This window comes from Hyaena hyaena, unplaced genomic scaffold (genome assembly GCF_003009895.1).
Source record: "Hyaena hyaena isolate Hyena2069 unplaced genomic scaffold, ASM300989v1 scaffold_7, whole genome shotgun sequence".
NCBI classification, from domain to species: domain Eukaryota; kingdom Metazoa; phylum Chordata; class Mammalia; order Carnivora; family Hyaenidae; genus Hyaena; species Hyaena hyaena.
This window is the reverse complement of record NW_024080639.1, coordinates 4,486,394-4,508,777: the sequence shown is the minus strand read 5'-3', so window position 1 is coordinate 4,508,777 and position 22,384 is coordinate 4,486,394. Positions and strand designations below refer to the sequence as shown.

General features: G+C 37.0%; 1 protein-coding gene across 3 annotated transcripts in view; it reads left to right on the top strand.

Annotated features, from left to right (window-relative positions):
- The window catches only part of CYLD (CYLD lysine 63 deubiquitinase), a 67,697-nt gene that overhangs the window by 17,080 nt on the left and 28,233 nt on the right, over positions 1–22,384 (top strand). For all 3 annotated transcript variants that reach the window (XM_039242296.1, XM_039242288.1, XM_039242279.1), the window contains one exon: positions 20,860–20,958. In XM_039242296.1, coding sequence (XP_039098227.1) covers positions 20,860–20,958 — 99 coding nt within the window. The remainder of the gene's footprint in view (positions 1–20,859; positions 20,959–22,384) is intronic.

Below are 22,384 nucleotides of genomic sequence, written 5' to 3'. Positions count from 1 at the left end.
TAATGGGTGTGAAGATGGTATCTCATTGTAATTTTGATTTGCATTTTCCTAATGATTAGTAATGTTGAGTATCTTTTCATGTATTTATTGGCCATTTGCATATCTTCTTTGCAGATATGTCTGTTCGAGTCCTTTGCCCATTTTTTAATTAGGGTGTTTGGTTGTTTTTTGTTGTTGTTGTTTTAGGAGTTCTTTATATATTCTGTATATTAATGTATTATCAGATATATGATTTCCAAGTATTTTCTCCCATTTTTGGGGTTTCCTTTTCGTTCATAGTACTCTCTTCTAATCCTTTTTATTTTGGTGGAATTAGTAGCAATGTTCCTACTTTCATTTCTACTTGTAGTAATTTGAGTTTTCTCTTTTTTCTTACTCCATCTAGTTAAAGTTTTCTCAATTTCGTTGATCATTTCAAAAATCCAACTTTTGATTTCATTGCTTTTCTCTATTTATTTTGTATTTTGTTAATCTCTGCTCTGATCTTATTTTCTTCCTCTGCTGGCTTTGGGTTTAGTTTGTTCTCCATTTTCTAGTTCCTTAAGTTGTAAAGATACGTTGTTGCTTTGAGGTCTCTTGTTTTTCAATGAAAGCATTTATAGCTATAAATTTCCCTCTTAATACTGCTTTCACTGCATCTTCTAACTTCTAGCATGCTGTTTTTGTTTTCATTGTTTTCTAAGAATTTTCCAATTTTCCTGTGATTTCTTCTTTGATTCATTGGTGGCTTAAAAGTGTGTTATTTAATTCCCACAAATTGGTGAGTTTTCCAGTTTTACTTCTCTTGTTTGATCGTTTCATCCTGTTATGGTCAGAGAAGATACTACTACATATGATATCTGTCTTTTTAATTCTATTGAGAGTTTGTGGCCTAACATGGTCTACCTGAAAATGTTCCATGTGAGCCTGAGTAGAATGTGGATACTGGTGTTGGGCAGAGTGTTTGGTGTATGTCTGTTATATCTAATTGGTTTATTGTGTTTAAATCCTCCATTTGTTTACTTCTGTCTGGTTCTATCCATTACTGAGAGTGGGGGATTCAAGTCTCCCGATGGTGTTTGTGGAACTATTTTTTCTCTTCAATTCTCTCAGTTTTTGCTTCATCTACTTCGCTGATCTGTTAGTATGTAAATGTTTATAATTGTTATATTTTGTTGCATTGAGCCTTTCATTAACATGTAAATGTTCTTCTTTGTCTCTGTAATCTTTTTTGATTTAAAGTGTATTTTGTCTGATGTTAGTATAGCCATCACTGCTCTCCTTTGCTTACTTTTTGCTTTGGATATCTATTTCTGACCTTTCACTTTTAATTTCTGTGCCTTTGGATCTAAAGTGAGTGTATTATAGACAACATATAGTTGGATCATGTGTTTATCCATTCTTTAAATTTCTGTCTTTTGATGGGAGAGTTTAATCCATTTACACTTAAAGTAATTACTGATAAGGAAGAACCTATTTCCATCATTTTGCTATTTGTTTTTTATATTTGTTTTTATAGGTTTTTTTTGGCCCCTATTTCCTGCGTTAATATTGTTTTTTGTGTGTCGTTGATTTTTGTAGTGAAATGTTCCTTTTTAATTTCTTTTTGCATATATTCTAGCTATTTTCTTCGTGTTCACCACAAGAATTACATTTAACATCATACATTTTAATGATCTAGTTTGAATTTACACTAGCTCAACTTCAACAACGTAAAAAAGCTCTTCTTCTTTATAGCTCTACCCCACCCCTTTCAGTTCTTGGTATTACAAAATTTCATCTTTATACACTGAACATCATAAGGCATAAACTAGTTAAATATTATAAATGCATTAGTTTCTTAAATTATGTAGAAAACAAAATATAGAGTTACCAACCAAAGTTACAGTAATACTAGCTTTTAGACTTATTGGTTTTTTTTTTTAAATCTCTTAAAGCATGTGAAAAACAAAGTAGTGTTACAAACTTGTTACAATAAAACTAGCTTTAATAATTGCTAGTGTATTTACCTTTATTGAGATCTTTATTTCTTTATATGCCTTCAGGTTACTGTCTGGTATGCTTTGATTTCACCCTGCAGGGCTCCCTTGAGTATTTCTTCTAGTGGAAGAAATGGAAACCAACTCCCTCAGTGTTTATTTATCTGGGACTATCTTAATTTCTCCCTCACTTCTGAAAGACAGTTTTTCAGATATAGGACTCTTGGTTCACATTATTTTCCTTTTAGTGCTTTAATACATTGGCCCATTGTCTACTGACCTCCAAAGTATTTGGTGAGAAATCTGCACATGTCTTTATTGAGGATCCCTTGTATGTGACAAGTTGATTCTCTCTTGCTGCTTTCAAGATCTGTCTTTGTCTTTTGAAAGTTGGATTCTAATGTGTTAGTGTCAGAATCTCTTTAATTCATCTTACTTGGTGTTTGTTGAGCATCTTGGATGTTTATGTTCATTGCTTTCATCAAATTTGGGAAGGTTTCACCCAGTAGTTCTTTAGACATTCTCTCTCTTTCTCTCTCTATCTTCTTAGATTCCCACAGTGTCATGTTGGCCTGCCATGGCGTTCCACAGGTCCCTTGGGTTTTACTTTGCATTTCTCTGATAATTATTGATGTTGAGCACCTTTTCATATCACTTGTTGGCCATTTGTATGTTTTTTTGAAAACTCTTCGGTTCTTCTGCCTGTTTTTATTTTTTTTAATTTTATTTATTTTTAAATGTTTTATTTATTTTTGAAAGAGAGAGAGAGAGAGACAGCGTGAACAGGGGTGGGTCAGAGAGACAGGGAGACACAGAATCTGAAGCAGTCTCCAGGCTCTGAGCTAGCTGTCAGCACAGAGCCCGATGCGGGGCTCGAACCCACAAACCGTGAGATCGTGACCTGAGCTGAAGTCGGACGCTTAACCGACTGAGCCACCCAGGCACCCTCCTTCTGCCCATTTTTAACTCATGTGTTAATTTCTTTGCTAATGACTTGTATGAAATCTTACGTATTTTGGATATTAACCCCTTAGTAGTTATATTATTTTCAAATGTTTTCTCCCATTCTGTAGGTTGCCTTTTTATTAATTGTTTCTTTTGCTGTGCAGAAGCTTTTTAGTTTGGTGTAGTCTTCATTTATTTTTGCTTTTGTAGCCTGTGTTTCTCTTGTCCTGCCCTTGAAATCACCGCCAAGATCAATGTCAAGGAACTTTTCCTAGGTTTTCTTCTGGGAGTTTTACAATTTCAGGTGTTACACTTAAGTCTTTGATTTATTTCAAGTTCACCTTTGTGAGGGGGATGCAATTTCATTGTTCCGCATGGAGTTCTCCAGTTTCTCCATCACCACTTATTGAAGAGACTACCCCTTCGCCATTGAGTATTCTTGGCTCTTGTCAAATATTAGTTGACCATATATACATAGGTTTATTTCCGGGCTCCCATTTTTATTTTCTTGGTCTGTGTGTTGATTTTTATGCCAGTACCATACTGTTTTGATTGCCATAACCCTGCCACATAGTTTGCAATCAGGAAGTGTAATGGTTCTGCCTTTGCTCTTTTCAGGATTGCTTCGGCTAGTCAGGGTCTTCCATGAAAGTGTTATTTTCTAATGACTTTTTCCATTGAATCTTTGTGTTTAAAGTTTTTGGCATAACATTATTCTTAAGATCTCATATTTTCTGTTAAATCTCAGCAGCATCTGCAGATGTGTCCTTGTTTTTATCCAAAAAACTGTGTTTATTTTCTTCCAACAGCTTTTTACTAGAGGTTTCTCGCTTTCATCTATTGCAAAAAAACCCTTATCATTTGGCTTTCTTAATTCTTTCTAGATATTTGTTTTCTATTTTAGTAGTTTCAGTTTTTTTATTATTTTTTTCTTTGGTTTGCTTTCTTTGGATATATTGTTCTTCTTTTTAACTCTTTAACTTTAAATGATTAGTTTAATCATTTTTGGTTTTTCTAATGTGAAACATCTAAGGCTATAGACTCTATGTACCTATTTCCCTACATTCTACAAAATTTATTATGCAGTTATCTTGTTATCATTAAATTTGAAGCATTTTGTAATTTCCTTCACGATTTTTGTAGGTAACCCTTGAGCTATTTTAAAATATTAAGTTTTTAGGTGGCTTCTCTTGTCATTATTAATTTTTTTAAAAAATTCAGTTGCTTTATGATCAAAGAATATGATACTAATCCTTTCACATGTGTTGAGGCCAACTTTATGGCCTCGTACGTGATTAGCTTACAGAGATCTTCTGTGTATACTTGAAAAGAATGTGTTGGCTCCAATTGTAGCTGCATGCGCTGCATGTATATTTTACATGTTCCTTAGATCAAGCTAATTTATTATGCTATACAAATTTTATGTGTCATTACTGAGTTTTTAGTCTCTAAATCAATTACTGAACAAGATCTATTAAAATTTGTAACACAATGATAGGTTTCTTAAATCTGTAGGTGTTTGCTTTAATTTTGAAATAATTACTTGCTGCATATAAGTTTAGAATTTTAAGTACCTGGAGTTTGAAATTGTTGTATCTTCCAGGTGATTTGAACTATTTGTCATTATATAGAACCTATCTTCACTGCTAGTAACTCTTTTGCCTTAAGTTCTATTTTGTATGGTATGGATAGATTTTCTTTGTAGATTTTCTTTTCTTTGTTAGTATTTTCTAGGTATTTCTTTTTCAGTCAGTTATGTTTTAGGTATACTCCTTTATATCAGTATATGGTGGGAAATCTTTTTTTCTTAATCTAGTTTGGTGATTTTTGTACTTTAACTGAAGATTTAATCTGTTAATATTTATCATTACTGATAATTAGATTTATTTCTATTGCCTCATGTGTTTTCTTTTTGTCCTGCTTTTCTGCCTTACCCCCACTGTGTTACTGGGTTGAGATGTTTCCCTTCCCTTTCCTCATTTCATTTTCCTACTCTATCCTACTTGCTTTTTTTCAGATACCATATAATTTCAAAAATCCATTTGATGATTTTTGTCTTTTCATTGTTGTGTAACCTGTTAGCATTTAATGTAATAATTGATATTATTATTAAGTTTGGAACTATAATTTTATTATCTATTCTTTATTTGTCCTTGTTTTTCCTTCCTCTTCTACCTTTTTCTACCTTTTTTGGAGATTATTTGAAAAATTTTAAGAAGTATATGTTAATCTATTGACTTTCTAGCTGCATCTCTTTGCTTTTAGTACTTTCTCCAAGGATTACAATATATATCCTTATAGTTTGTAGGATAGTATTAAGGATACTATAAGGATATATATAAGGATACTAAGGATACAGTATTATACTTAGTATCCTTAGTGTAAGTAGGGTTAATATTGTGCTCCTTCATGTAAAATGTAGACACCTTGCTACCATGTAAGTCTAGTTACCCCTTGCCCACCCTTTATCTATTAAGTGTCATGTACATTACATCTACGTATATTAAAAGCTGACAAGAAAATGTATTTCTTACTGAAATAGTCGTATATATTTTAGAAATTAAAAGATCCAAGTATCCACCTATTAACATTTCCCTTCATCCTGAAAAACTTCTTTTGTTGTTCATGACTGAGAGTGCAGTTCTTCTAGAAATGAATTTCTTTTAATTTTAATTACTTAGTAAGTTTCTTTTATCTGGAACGTGTATAGGATTCTTGGTTTGGCATTTGTTTTCTTTTTGTTCTGCTTTCCAGGGGTTTTCTTGTGTTTTCTGACCCCCGTACTTTCTGGTGAACATCAACAGTCATTTAAGTCATTGTCCCTCTATATTCAATTTAATAATGTTGTTTTTCTCCGGGAGATTTGATGATTTCTCTTTGTATTTGGCTTACAACACTTTAACTATGATGTCTCTCGCATCGCTTTCTTCATATTTATCCAGCTTGGAGTTTACTAAGCTTCTTGGATTTGTAAATTTGTATCTTTTAACAAAGTAGGAACACAGTGACCATTATTTCTTCAAGTGCTTTCTTTGTCCCTTTCAGTCTTTCCTATTTCTGTGACTTGAGATAGATACATGTTAGAATTTTTGGTATTGTGCCTGAAGCCCTTGAGGCTCTGTCAGTTTTTTTCATACTTTTATGTATCTGTTCTTTAGATAATTTCTACTGTTCTGTCTTGAATTTTACCAATTTCCCACTCTCTCGTCCACATTGTGTCTTTAGGGCTTAAATTCATTCATTCAATGAATTGGTCTTTTCAAATATTGCCTTTTTAAGGTTTTAGAAGTATTTTAAGACTTCCATCTTGTTCTTTTTTGTTTGTTTCTTTAAATAGTTTTTCTTCCTCTGGTAAGATAATTGCTATCTTCTCCTTCACTGTGAGCATATTTTCTTTTACCTCATTAAGGATAGTTCTAAGTCCCTTTTTAAAATTCATCTCTGCCAATTCCAGCATCAGAATAGTCTATGGATTAGTGTCCATTGTGTTTTTTTCTTTTGAGAATGGGTCACAATTTCTCTTTTTTCCCTCTTTTCTCTTTTAGCATTTGGAGTAATTTTGGATTATATCCTTGTATTGTTCTAGAATTTTGAGTCTCCTTCATAATCTGCCTGGTTTTGTTTTGTTTTGTTTTCCTTCTTCACTCTCCAGTGCCTGCTGGGAGTGTTTTTTTATATTTTTTCAGGGTTTAAATCTATTTTTTCAGAAAAAGTGGTCTGGTAGGAGCTTACTCCATCATAACTGCTATATTTTTAAATATATATTTTGGAATGTGGAGAGCATTTATTCAAGAAAAAGGGGGATTTCTTTAGATGGATTTTATGATTAGATTTTATTTTATAGTTCCCCCCTCCCTTATTTTCAAGTTTTTATATAAATTTCAGTTAACAAACAGTGTAATATTAGTTTTAGGAGTAGAATTTAGTGATTCATCATGTACATACAACACCCTGTGTCCATCACAAGTGCCCTACTTAATCCTCATCACCATTTAAGTTTTTGATTGTTGGAAAGACAGTATTGTTTTACTATTGAATTTTCAAGTTTAAAAAAATTTTGTTTTTAAGCATTAATACAAAACCTTTATAAGAAGGTCATTCCATTTCTAAGCCAAGTAGCTCTCAACCTTGGGTGATTTTGACCCCAGGGAACATTTTGTAATGTCTGGAGACATTTTGGATCATCATATCTGGGGTGGGAGTACTACTTGAATCTGGTGGGTAGAGACTGAGAGAGAGGCCTGTTAGGTAAACCTCCCACGACGCAGAGAACAGCACCCACCACAGAAAATGATCTGGTCCAAAATGGCAGTATTGCTGAGGCTAAGAAACCCTGTTCTAAGCAAATTACATGAATTATGCTACTTTTATAATATTAACTTGCAGGATGGCTAAGGGGAATACCTTGGAAAATACAATTTCTTCCATTATTAAGGTATTCTTACAGGGGCCACCGATTCTGTGCTCATGTTGTTTCTCCAAAATCACATGGATAAATGTAATTTAACTTGTCTTTCCAATATCAGATGTGTTCGTGAATTTCCATAAAACCCACACTAAGAGATGCTGGGGGCAGGGGGTGCGAGGTTTGAATGGGGGATGGGGATTAAGGAGGGCACTTGTGAGGATCCTTGGGTGTTGCATGTAAGTGACAAATCACTAAATTCTACTCCTGAAACTGATAGCATACAGTATATTAACTCACTGGAATTGAAATAAAATCTTGAAACTATAAAAAAAAAAAAAAAAATTCCAAAGGGTGCTTTTGAAAACCCAAAACCTTTCTGGAGTAACCATCCTTTTTACCTACCTTCATTCTTCATTGCATTTCACTGAACTTTGTGTTTTACCAATAAATGTAATTTATTATGTTGAGTACGTTGGGAGACTAGGGAAATCATTAGTATAATTTAAGAAAAGAAACCTGAAATATAAAGTTGGCTTGTGTATAATTGATTTTGTTTTTCTCAGTCTTCAAAAGATTTTGAAATGCCTTCCCTGCACGCCCCCCCCCCCCCAGACTCTAGCTAAAGCTGTATTTCCTTCTGTATATTTTTTCCATATCTCAGTTAGGTTTGAAATGAAAATGATCTTGGGTTTTTCAATAGCACTTAAAAAGAAAATGAAAAGCTACCATTTCTATTTTTCCTGTGGTGGAATCATGCATAACCCGACAAAGGCATTCTTTAATAAGTGTTTATCTTCAAAAACATGTACAATTCTATTTTATTTAAATAGTGATGTAGGATTAAAATAATAAAAATTAGTTACATGAATCTCTTGGGAATCACTTGTCAGGCACACTTTGATCTTCTAGATCAGTGGCTCTCATTGTCATTATTCCTGGCTCTCCGAGCAGTGACAAGAAAGGAAAATAATGCTTTTTCTTTTTTCTTTTAAAGCTTGATTTCATAAACCTTGAATAGAAGATAATTAAGAATGATACCAGCTTTTATGGTGTAATACACAAATTATACTTTTTGCCACCAAAATAAAGCTCACAAATAGATTTAAAAAGTCAAGTTGTCTAAATGAAAATTACTTTCTTTGAATGGGTCTCCGTCTCTATTTTATGTCATCATTAACACCCTTTCCTGGAGAGAGAAAACGAGTTCTAGTGTCTCCTTTGGTTCCTCAGGTTTTTTTCTCGCCCAATTACTTCCATTTGTAGGACAGAATTAATACTCCTGGCATTTAAAACTGTTTTGAGGTGGTTTCACAGTTGGTGAGGTTGGGAAAGAATTCATTTCGGTCAATTGCTTGTCACAGTGGCCTTCGGGAGAATACCTTTGACTAAAAGGTGCAAGAGTCCTTGGTCTCTTTGGAACTTTCCCCCACTTCATTTCTGCTTCTCAGACGTTAAAAGCTCCAACATAGCTAGTTTGACACGTTCACGTTCTTAAAGCTGTTGTGTTGGAGCCTAGCATTGAGTGCCTCCCCTAAATTACACACTTCTGCTTTTTCTGGTCCAGCCTGTGTCTTCTTTTTTTAGTGTTGGAGGTTGGGAATGTAATGCTAATTTTGCTTTGCAGATTATGCCTTGCATGCACATTTGCACACGATTTTAAAATGGTCCCCGAGATCTTTCCCTCCCAACATTGACCTGCGACTACCTGCTTTCCTTTTGTATCTTTCTTTTTTAAAGTTTTTATTTAAATTCTAATTAGTTAACACACAGTGTATTTATAGCTTCAGGTGTACAATCTAGTGATTCAACACTTACAACAACACCCATTGCTCATCACAAGTGCCTCCCTTAATCCCCATCCCCTATTTCCCCCGTCACCCCACCCACCACCCCTCCACTAACCATCAGTTTGTTCTCTGTAGTTAAGAGTCTGTTTCCTGGTTTGCCTCTCTCTTTCTTTTTGTTTTCCTTTTTGCTCATTTTTTTCCTTTCTTAAATTCACCACAGTCAAGATAGCATATCTGTCACCTACAAGGACGTCCTTTGTGATCACTTCCACTTCTGCCTGCCCTGTCCCCCGCCAAATCCAGGCAGCCACTGACCCGTCGTCTTTGTGTCAGTATACGTTTGTTCATTTTCGGGATTTTATGTAAGTGGAGTTACTCAGGATGTGCTCTTTTTTATGTGTGTCTGCCTTATTTCAGTCCATATAATCCATTTTTGACTCATTCATTTTTTTTTTTTAATTGCTGACAACTGGGCGCCTGGCTGGCTCAGTCAGTTAGGCACCCAACTTCGGCTCAGGTCATGATCTCATGGTTTGTGGGTTCGGGCCCCGCGTGTGGCTCTGTACTGACAGCTCAGAGTCTGGAATCTGCTTCAGATTCTGTGTCTCCCCCTCTCTCTGCCCCTCCCCTGCTTATATGCTCTTCCTGTCTCTCTCAAATATAAATAAATGTAAAAAAAAATTTAAAAAAAGAGAAAACTACTCCATTCTGTGGTAGGCTGTAATTATATATATGTTTTATAATTATATGAATGTGTAGTATAAATAATTTATATATTGCTTAATACACATTGCTGTATTACAACTATAAAATATGTTTTACATATATCATCAGTTCTTGCTAATATTTAGTCTTTGGCCCGTATTCCTGACACAGAGCTCCTAAACCCCTTGGAATTTCCTAGGTGATGGGAATGTTCTAATGAGGTGACTCCTGGTGGGCTCTTTGACTGGAAAGACCAAACTTGAACTTCCAGCTCCAGGCACCATCCTCTGGAAAGGAGGGAAGGGCTGGAAATGGAATCAGTAATACATCATGCCTACCTGATGTGTCTCCGTAGAAATTTCTGACGTGCAGGTGTGGAGAGCTTTCCGGTTGCTGACCCTGGACCTGCTGGGCGAGCTCTGTGCCCGGAGAGGCCGTGAGGGCTTGTGCCCTTCCTTGTACTTGCCCGAAGTATCTCTTCACCTGCTTGTTAATCTGTATAATTTATTATAACCATTTCTAATAAAATGGTAAATATTATGTATTGCCCCTTAGTTCTGTGAGCCATTCTAGCAAATTACGGAACCCCAGGAGGGGGGCCCGGGAACGCCGATTTATAGCTGGTCAGTCCGCAGACAACCTGGGACTTGTGCCATCTTGTGGGATGGAGCCCTTACCTTGTGGGATTTGCCTCTAACTCCAGATAGGTAGTTTCGGGATTGAATTGAATTGTAAGACACCCAGGCGGCGTGGGAAAACTTCCCACATATTTGGTGACCAGAAGTGTTGTGTGAGAGAAAAGGAAAATACACCGTGTGTTTTCCCTATCAGCATATGGGCATACCATTTGATTTATCCATTCACTTGTTGATGACATCTGGGGCGTTTCTAGTTTTTGGCTATTAGGAATAACACTGCAATGAAAATTCACGTGAGGTCTTTGTATGGTCATAGACCTTCATTTCTCTCAGGTAGATCCCTAGATGTGGAATGGCTGGTGATGGTTTAACTTGAAGCAGAAATGAAAATGCTAGACCTGCCAATCTGTCTTCCCACAGTGGCTGTAGTGTTTTAACATTCTCAGCAGCCGTGCCTGGGAATTCCAGCCCTTTCACTTCCTTGCCAATCCTGTGAATGGTCAGTCGTAGAGATTTCAGCTCTTCTGTTCATGGTATCTACTTGTGGTTTAACTTCCATTTCCCTGTGACACCTTTTCATGCGCTTATTTGTCACCTTGTGTATCTTCTTTGGTGGGGTATCTGTGCACATCTTTTGCTAGTTAAAAAAATTTTTTTTTATTAATTGAATGCTGAGAATTCTTTATAAATTCTGATATAAGCTCTGTAACAGATATATGATTTGAAAGTATTTGAGGTTGTTGTAGATTTGCATGCAGTTGTAAGAAATAATACAGAGAGATCCCGTGTACCCTTTTCCCCAGTGGTAACGTCTTGTAAAACTAGAGTCCAATACCCCAGCCAGGATGTTGACATTGATCCTGTCAAGACGCAGGCCATTCCCATCACCACAGGGATCTTTGGTGTTGCCCTTTTTTCACCATACTCCTTCCCTCCTTAACCCACTCCTTAACCACTGGCAACCACTAATGTGTCTTCCATTTATGTAATTCTGTAATTTCAAGAATGTTATATAGATGGAATTATACAGGATGTAACCTTTTGAGTCGGCTTTTTTTCTCATTCCCTGGAGATGCATCAGAGTGTGTTTATCACTGGTTTATTCTTTCTTAATGCTGAGTAATATTCCATGTCATGGAGGTACCATTGTTTGTTTTATCATTTACACATCAAAGGACATCTGGTTTATTTCCCATTTTGGGCTATCCTAAATAAGGTTCTCATGAGCACTTGTGTACAGTGAATATAAGTAAGTGTGTCTTCATTTCTCTGGCATACATGTCTGGGTTTGCAGTTGCCAGCTGTCTGGTATTTGTATGTTTAGTTTTTTAAACAACTGCCAAATGGGTTTCCAGAACGGTTGTACCATTTTATACCGCTACCTACAATATAGGAGTGATCTCCTTTTTCTGCATCTTTACCAATGTTTGGTGTTGTCACTGTTTTTTATTTTAGTAGTAATATCTCATGGTCATTTTTTTGTTTTGTTTTATTTATTTACTTTTGAGAGGGAGAGAGAGAGAGAACGTGTGGTGGTAAAGGAGGGACAGAGAGAATCCCAGGCAGGCTCCATGCTCTCAGCACAGAGCCCAGCATGGGGCTGGAACCCATGAACCGTGAGGTCACAACCTGAGCCGAAATCAAGAGTCAGTCGCTTAACCAGCTGAGCCGCCCAGGCACCCCTCATTGTAGTTTTAATTTGACTTTCCCTGATGGCTCATGATGTCTAACATCTTTCATGTACCTATTGCCATCTATCTTCTTTACTGAAATGTCTCTTCATCTCTTTTGCCCATGTTTTATTTGGATTCTTGCTTTTTTACTGTTGAGTTTGGGGGATTCTTTATATATTCTAGATACTAGTCCTTTGTTGAATATGTGGTTTGTGAATATTTTATCTCAGTGTGTGGCGTGTCTTTTCCTCCTTTTAACAGGGTCTTTCACAAACAAAGGATTTTGATTTTTACGAAGTCAAAGATACACTTTTTAAAAAATCAGAACATGCTTTTGGTGTTAGGTCTAACAATTTTTTTTGCCTCATTTTAGATAGTGAAGATTTTCTCCTAAATTTTTAAAATCAAAATATAATTCACATGGCAGAATAGTCACCCCTTTTAAAATGTACGATTCAGTAACATTAAGAACGTTCACAGTGCTGTGCAACCATCGTTGCCATCTAGTTCCAGAACTTTTTTATCACTCCAAACAGAAGCTCTGTATTCATTAAGCAAGTCACTCACCCCCCTCAGTCCCTAGCAAACACAGATTTCTGTCTCTGTGATTTGCCTGTGGACATACAGACCATCCATTATACGGACATTTTATATAAATGGAATAAAAAACATGGCCTTTTTTGTCTGGCTTCTTTCACTTAGGCATAATCTTTTTAAGGTTCACCCATGTTGTAGAGTAAATCAGTACTTCAGTCCTCATGGTGAAACAATGCACTATTATATAGGTATAGTGCATTGTTGACCCTTGATCAGTATGGGTTTGAACTGTGTGCATCAGTGGATTTTTCTTATAGTACATTAGTGTAAATATATATTTTCTTCCTTCTGATTTTCTTAATAACTGCTTCCTTTCTCTAGCTTGCTTTATGGTAAGAATACAGTATGTAATACATATAATATACAAAATATGTGTTATGTTGTTAACATTGACTATGTTATGGGTAAAGCTTCTGGTCAACAGTAGGCTATTAATAGTTAAGTTTTGGTGAATCACAAGTTATCTACAGATTTTCAGCTGCATAGGAGTCAGTGCCTCAAGGGGCGCCTGGGTGGCTTAGTCGGTTAAGCGTCCGACTTTCGCTTAGGTCATGATCTCACGGTTCGTGGGTTCGAGCCCCGCATCGGGCTCTGTGCTGACTGCCAGCTCAGAGCCTGGAGCCTGTTTCAGTCTGTGACTCCCTCTCTCTCTGACCCTCCCCTGCTCATGCTGTCTCTCTCTCTCTCTCCTAGAAATAAATTAAAAAAAAAAAAAAACGTTAAAAAAAGGAGTCAGTGCCTCAAACCCTCCTGGTGTTCAAGGCTCAGCTGTACTTTCTTTACCAATTCATCATCAGTTGATGGCCATTTGTACTTCCAGTTTTGGACATTTATGAAAAGGATGCTATGAACATTCATGTATAAGTTTTTGTGTGGATGTACTTTTCAATTCTTTTCAGTATGTGCCTAGAAATGGAACTTATGGGTCAAATGGTAACTGTATATTTAATCATTTCTAGAACTCCAGACTGTTCTCTAACGTGGCTCCACATTTTACATACTTACCAACAATGTATGAGAATTCTGATTTCTTCACACCCTTGTTCTTTCTTTTTAAAGTTTTATCATTTTTCATTTTACATTTAAGTCCGTGATTCATTTTGAGTTCATTTTTTTTTAAGAGATGTAAGACTTAGTGGTTGTTTTTTCCTTTTTAACGTCAAATTGTTGCACCACCATTTGTTGAAAAGGCCTCTTTCTTCCATTGAATTGCTTTTGTACTTTTGTCAAAGATCAGTTGGGTATATCTGTATGGGACTATTTTTTGATCATTTTTTTCTTTTGAGAACTTCCTTTAGAGCTACTGGTGACAAATTATCTTTGTTTCTTCTCATCTGAGAATGTCTTGCCTCCTCTTCACTCCTGAAGGGTATTTTCACTGTGATCAGATTCTGGGTCAAGAATTCTTTTCTCTCAGCACCTGGAAAATATTGTGCTACTTCTTTCGGGCCTCCCTGGTTTCTGATGAGAAATCTGCTCTCATTTGAATTGCTTTTTTTTTTTTAGCTTTCTAAAATTTAATTATGATGTATCTTGGCTTAGAATTTCTTTGGGTTTATCCTGTTTGGTGTTTGCTCAGCTTTTTGAATTGTTAAGTTTATGGTCTCTTGCTACATTTGGTCAATTTCAGCCTTTCCTTCTCTGAGCACTTTTTCAGCCCTGCCCCATGCTTTCTCCTCTCCTTTTTTTTTTTTTTTAAAGTCTTTAAAACATATTTTATCTGAAAATGTAGTTTTCAATTGTTGTAGTAGAATGATCTTGAATACTGAGAACAAACTGAGGACAGATGGGGTAGGAGAGGGGAAGCGGGGAGATGGGCATGGAGGAGGGCACTTGTGGGGATGAGCACTGGGTGTTATATGGAAACCAACTTGACAATAAACTATGAAAGAAAAAAAATTCTACAATTTGATGCTTGATAATCAGACTATATACATATATAAAAGGAATCATTCTCTTCTCCTTTTAGGATTCTGATGAAATAAATGCTAGCTCTTTTGTGAAGTCCCGCAGCTCCCTGAGTCTCTCTTCTTTTTCTTTTGTTCTTTTGTTTTTGTAAATCAGTTCTCTCTGTATTATTCATACTGGGTAATTTGTATTGCTCTATCTTCAAGTTCACCCATGACTTCCTGTGTTTCCTCCATTTTGCTGTGGAGCCCAACCACCAAGCGTTTTATTTTCATTGTTTTTTCATTTTCAGTCTTCTTCATATCTTCCATTTCTCTACTGAGACTTTCTATTTCTTTGATGAGGTTTCTGTTCTGTCATTTTGTTCTAAGCATGTTTATAATTGCTTATTGAAGCATTTTTTTCAGGGTTGTTTAAAATCTTTGTCAGTTAATTCTAACCTCTCCATCGTCTCAGTGTGGGCATTTATCAACTGTCTTTAAAAAGTTGTCTTGGGAACTTCCTGGTTCTTGATATAAGGAGGGATTTTTGTTTGAAACCTGGACAGTTGGGTGTTAGGCTTTGAGACTCTACATGTTACTGGATCTAGAGCCAACTTTTAGCCAACTTCCCTGCTCTGGCCAGGGAAGAGCGGGGTAGATGCCACCTAATTATTGCCAGAGCGGTAGAAGTCTTCTTCCCTTGGCCTCCTCATTCCTGCTGGGGAGTGGTGTATGTTGTGGCTCTTCACATGGTCTCCAGTGTCACATTGATGAATGTGGCCTCATTGCTGGGGGGTGTGGTGAAAGTTCTCACTCTCTGCTAGACCTTTTCTGGTCCCCACCACCCCAGCAGGGAGGCAGAGATGGAGGTGTAGCCTCTCTGTGCGGTCTCCACTGACACCATGGGGGCGGGAGCACTTTTATCAGATGGTGGCTCCCGACCTGGCTTTCTCTGATGTTACGCAGCGGGGGTGTCGGAACACTTTGTAACACCCTCACATGGGTGGAAGTCTAGGCTCCCCACTTGGTCTTTGTTGGAGACGGTGGGGCCACTGTTTTGTTCTGTGGTGTTCAGCTGGTGTTGAGTGATTACTGTCTACCATCTTTCTTTCTTACTGAGTTTCCTCTTTTCTCATCCCTTGACTAGAGAGAGCTGACCTGTTGGGGCTTTCTTTGGTCTGTGCCCATTAACGGCTCCAGATTGCTGGCTTCTTCAGCTCTAAGCCTGGGGTGCACGAGGCAAGAAGAAGACCCAGGGAATTCGCTGCCATGTTGTTCTTCAGATCTGAAGCTCCTTAGCTGGGTCTGCCTTCTCTTCTCCACCTTTTTAGAAACTGATTTTATATGTTATGTCCTGAGTTTTTAGTTGTACTTATCATGAGGAGTAGGAAAAAGTATGTCTACTCATTTTCCCAGAAGTGGAAGTTGCCTCTGTTATTGTAAGTTAACAGTAGAATAGTGCATGAATTGCATACTTAATCTGCTGTGTAATTTATGCAGTGTATCTCATTTTATGAACGTGCCATAATTTTTTTAACCAGCCCCCTGCTGATGGACATTTAGGTTGTTTTTAATCTTTTGCTCTTATAAACAGTGCTTTAGTGAATAACACTCCATGTATGTGTATAAGTTTCGATGTCTTCCAGTAGAGCTAAAAGATAACCTCCTGTCTTATTATCCGGATCTTCTTAGAGAAGAGTCCCTGTCTCCCAAAGTAAATCAGGACATTTCATTTTAGACAGATGTCATTGTGAAAAAGTCGCTCCTTGTATGATGTGTGCTTAGATCTACTTTCCGGCAGCTTCATGCTTTTGCTTCTCGTCCTGCGCTGGTGATGAAGATATAGGACAAATGCAGCTCCTCTTCCTTATAGCAACCTCAGCTCCCAGAGACCTTCATCGTCTGTTCTCCAGCCTAAAAACTTTGAGTCATTTTAGCCATTTGGCTATGGTAGGATTTCCCAATACTCTGAGACCTGGTTCGTTGAAGATTTTTTTTTTTTTTTTAACAGTTGGGCATCTAAAGGGAAATAGAATCGTGTAATCCATTATGTGCGCTAATGGCTGTTATTGACAAATTAACAAAAAAAAATCGGGGACTGTCCTGTTACAGTCTGAATTATATTCCCAGAGGCCACTGCAATGCCTTCTTTGCATGATAGATGAATGAATGCATTTATAAATCAGTGAATTAGTGAATACTCAGCTTGCTCTTGACTTAAGTCCCCAATTTGTTTTTTCATGCACACTTCAGCTTCTGATTCTACGCTTGTATGGTTGATTTGGAAGCCATCAGCAGGACTTTGCTTTTGTCCCTGTTAAGCTTCATGTCATCAGTGTTCTGCAGTTTCTAACATTTTCAGATCGTTTTGGATACTAATTCTGTCCTTGCATGTTTTGTTTCTCCCTCTCGACACCATGCCATCTGTACCCATCTGAGTATTTAAATGGGATATGTTTTGTTCATATTCACTTAAAATATTCATAAGGTATTTTTTGAAAAGGTCACTTCCTGGAGGTAGAGTTGCTGGGTCAAATGGTATGTATATTTTACATTCTGACAGATCATGCTAAATGGGTTTCCATAGAGATTGTCCATTTGAATCACCTTAAATATTGTCTATGCAGACAGGACTCCTGCTCATATGAGGCACAGTCCCAGAGAAGGTTAATTTGAAGCACTAGACCTGCGTAGGCAACTCTGATGTCACCTGATGGGATCTTCCAGCTTCTTTCTCAACGAGTTTTCATGTAAAATGATCTAAAATATGAGGAAAGCATTTACTTTGATCAGTGATCCTGCATCTTAGAGATCTTTGTATAGTTGCTATGTATATAGCATTTTTGGTATCTGGTTTTATAATACCTCATTTTACCCAAGTAAACTTATATTTTCTCTAGAATCTTTCTCTGTGGATATTAAACTCTCATTTGGGTCTGAATTATGCTCTTGTGGCTGATGATGTTAAGCAGCACATCAATTAAGTGATTTTTCTCAATTTAATGGGTCATTCACATTCACAGACATCTCTTATTGGTTTGATTGTTATTGTTAAGTAGTTTATTGTTATGATTTTCAACCCAAGATTCTCCAAGGGCTTTTTTTGGGGGGTATTTCTGATTAAATTAACAAGAGTGATGGATGAACTGCTACTTTTATAATTTTTTATTGAATTATAATTGATATAGAATATTATATTAGTTTCAGTTATACAAGATAGTGATTCAGTATTTTTGTACGTTACAAAAAATGATTGCCATGATAGGTCTGGTTACCATCTGTCACCATACAAAGTTATTACAGTATTATTGACTGCATTCCCTATGCTGTACCTCACATCTCTCTGATTTGTTTTTTTTTTTACTACAAAAAAGTTTGTACCCCCTAATCGTCTTCACCCATTTTGCCTGCCCACCTCCCCCTGCCCCCCGCCACTACCAGTTTTCTGTTTCTAGGATTCTGTTTCTGTTTCGCTCTCTTTTTGTTTTTTCAGATTCTACATATAAGTGAGATCATACAGCATTTGTGTTTGTCTGCCTGATTTCACTTAGTGTAATATCCTTCTGGGTCCATCCATGCTGTGTACACGGCAAGGTCTTATTCTTTTATATGGCCGAGTAATATTTGTGTGTGTGTGTGTGTGTGTGTGTGTGTGCGCGCGCGTGCGCATGCATCACATCTTCTTTATTCAGTCATCTGTTGGTGGACACGTAGGTTGCTTCCATATCTTGGCTGTTGTGGGAATACATATATACTTTTATCATTTTGAATGTAGCCCTGCTGTGTGCATGTAAAGGTTACTCTTGAGCTGGTTTCTTTTACTCAGCACAACATCAGTGTTGTGTATTCCAGTAGTTTATTCTCTCTCTCTTTTTTTTATTGCTGTGCAGTATTTTGTATGAAGAGATCACAATTTGTTTAACTGCTTTGCTGTAGAATGGATTGTTTCAGCTTTTGGTTATTCTGAATAAGGATGCTATGCACATTTTTGTACCTGCCATCTCTTTTAATATCTCATAAGCAGAATTGTTTTAATCTCACAAAATTGTCTGCTGAATTTATTCCTTATCTTCCTTCCTTTCCCATACTTAACTTTTTCCTGAGATGGTAGTGTCTTAAGATCCATTCAAGGTAGAAGGCTTTGGTTTGGAAACATGAGCACAGTAGTGGCAAGGAAGCAATATTCGGTGATGGTATGTCACCACTGGAGGGCAAGTTAGATGTGGCATGGGACCCTTCATCTGCATAGAAGTCTGTAGGAACATCTGTTCCCCATAATTGGTACTTGACCTTCTCTCAGACAAAGTCTTTGGCAGAAGATAACTACTATTTCCGATTCCAGTACTCTGCATGTTCCTAGTCTTTGGAGCCCTCCCCTAATCACCAGCAGAAGGGTCATGGTCACCAATGGCTCATCCATGTGGCCTGTTACTGCTAGGCTGCCTCAGTTAAAACCATTTGCTGCCATTGTTATACTTACCACTGACTATATCGTGTATGAGGGGATAGTATGTGTGTGCATATCTTTTGAACATGGACTTATGTGTAACTAATTACAGTTCATAGTGGGAATTAGTTTGCTTTAGTCAACTTAAATGCTGCAATTGGGAACTTCTGCTAGTGACTAAGAAATTTTACCTTCCAAAGTAGCTTTCATATGTGATATTTGGAGATATTAGAATAGCACATCATCAAAGAGTATGTAAATAGCTTTTACTGTATCACCTGGTTGAAATCATGGTTATTTAGTATAATTTTTGAATTAAAATCATTTTTCATTTGGTCATATTCTGAGACATTTAAGATATAGTTTAACACTGCAGTCTCTTCCCCCTCCTGCCATGATTTGTATATGTTACCAAGCACGATTTATATATAATTAATTCAGGATTATTTCCCTTTTCTAACAAAATGGCCTTTGCCTTGTCTTTAAAATGTAAATATTGTCCTATTTTTTCTTTCTGTTCTCAAAAATCCACTGTGGGTGCTATCGTTTTGCTGATACACAGCTTTATCAGGTATGACTCCTAAGTGTCATGTCAGACTCTTGCAGATGTGTTGTTGAAATTTCCAGGGGAAAAGTTTTCCAGATTGGCTTTTTTATGTTCATTTGATCAGGATTTGTGACTATCTCATGAAAATTACTGGCCTTTAAGGCTTAGAGTCAGCTACGCCTCCAAAACAATTTTGCTAAATTTATTATACCTAATATTCCAAAAAGGAGTTTCAAGCGTTTTCTTCAAAAATATTAGTGACATTTTTCTCTGGCTTTCTTCATCATTAACCTGTGTATGCTTCTCTGCGTTTTTCTTGTGTTTATATATGTTTGTATACTCGTCAGTGTGATTCTTAACATACATGATTTTTAAAACCGATACACATTTCTTTTTTTTATTTTATTATTTTTTGTGATGTTTTATTTTATTTATTTATTTTCCTTTTTTTTTTGAGAGAGAGAAAGACAGACAGACAGACAGCATGAGCAAGGGAGGGTCAGAGAGAGAGAGTCACAGAATCTGAAACAGGCTCCAGGCTCTGAGCTGTCAGCACGGAGCCCGATGCAGGGCTCGAACCCATGAACCGTGAGATCATGACCTGAGCCGAAGTTGGACACTTAACCGACTGAGCCACCCAGACGCCCCCTGATGCACATTTCTAAGCAGATTTTTTTTCCAGACTGTGTTCCATGAAATACATTAATCTGAGATGCTAAAGTAGGCTGGGACAAAAAATATTATCAAATAAGTTTATGCCTCTTTGAGAGATTCACAATACACATTAGCATATTAAATTTTCTGGTGTGATGTGGTAAAGAGATTTGCTTATCTTCGTTTATCTCAGCATCTTCTAGAAGTGCTTGAGTGTGGAACACTTCCCAGCGCACTGGGGCACTGGGGATAGCTGGGGGACTCTTGCAAAAAACTTAGCGGAGGTGCCTCTGTCGTGTTTCCATGTATCCAACAGTAGCGACCAGATCGACTAAATCCCCAAGACGTTAAAGCACTTAGCTGAATTGTATTTGGGTCATATTTTGTAGAAGTTACTTTTTGAAGTACAGTGTCGATTTATTTACCCCCCCTCTGGCGTTCTCTTTCAGTACTTCTGTCGACCTTTAAAAAATTTGTAAAACAGCTGTGGAAATGCCTCTCTTTTGTAGGAAAGAGGTATTTTTTTTGGCTGCTGTTGTCGTTGTTTGCTTCATTGTTTCTCTTCTGTAAGAATTTGCTTTTATCCTTAAAAAACACGTTTACCATTTCAGAGAACGTGACACAGGAAAGGAGGCCTCCCAAACTTGCCTTTATGTCAAGAGGCGTTGCGGACAAAGGTTCATCCAGTCATAATAAACCAAAGGCTACAGGTATGGGCCACCAGGCCGTAGTTCTTAGATACTGACTTGGTCTGCTTTGCCATAGCATGGAAAGAAGGTTAAAAGGTTTGACTCCTCACTGTACATGTAGACTCTCTTCTTCCCAACAGGCTTAGTGTTTTACTAAACGTTTTTTATCGAGGTTCTTGCCAAAGCCAAGAGTACCCAACCTTTTTTTAGGTGATGAAGAGTTTTCCGTGGGGACCCGTGTCTCGCGTTGGCTTCTGTCAGCTGGTTTTTGGGACCCTCTCCTTGTAACATTTGAACATTGAGTTTAGAGTCGCAACTGTACAAAAGAACCGCATCTGGATAACGTTAGATGGGGTGAAGCACACAGAGAGTAATTATGTGGCTGTCGCTAACAAAATGTGGCCCAAGTTAAATTCCAAACCGCCAAGCAAGAATTTTTGTCTCTCTTCCAGAAACTCCCTCACAACGCATGTGGAGTTCTTCGCGTTTTTCTTTGGCTCCCACATATTTTATAGTTTTCGAGGATGGTAGTTCTACAAGCGAAACAGCTCATTTAAAAAGCTGTGAGAATGTTTGTTAACTCAGATGTGGGTTAGGAGAAGAATATCGTTTCCTCTGGTGAACAAAACTGCTTTGGCCTGTTTTAAAGGAAATTGTTATTTAATGTGACACTGGACCCTGGGTGGCTTAGGATTAAATAGAACACACCAGTAATAGTTATTTTTTATGTTAACCTGTAGATCTCGATAGGCTAGCTCACACTTGTTATTCTCACTTGAATATAAATAGCCTACAGATTTTCAGAAGACATGTGTGTTCCTTGTGTTGTAGCAGATCTTAGTTATAAGCATAAAGTATAGAGCTATCTGCTTTAAATTGAAAAAAAAAAATCAGATTTTTGTATGGTTTCTGGAGGCTCCCGTGTTCTCACAGCATGTCCTCTTAGTACTAAGGCTGGGTAACATCTTGAAATGTCTGTAATGGGGCTACACTTGCTCTTTCTTATGTTAATAAATCGAATATAGAAATAAATAATACTGCTTCCTATTTTCAAAGACATGAAGCAACGAAGCAAGGAGTTTGATGACTGAGAATTCCAAACTGTTTAAATTAAAAAATTTTAAACCCAATTCGTGCAGTGATTTATGTCTACAATGTTCGAAGGTCACTTTCTTCTGAAAGGAACCGTTTTAAAATGATGAGTTAAATTTGGGAGCCAACAGGTTCATCAGGTGAACTTGGGGAATGGTGCTGTTGACATTTGGAAATAAACCATAGTACGTGAAATGATTTTTAAAAGCTGTTTGTCTTAAAAAAAAAATAGCAGGCTTTTCTTTTAACTTATTCCCATTCCCCTCCTGTATTGATTCTTGGGTGGAAGAATTTTTTTGACGTTGCCAGAATGGTTACCAAATTTTTAAAAGTTGAAGACGCTAATAAAATACGT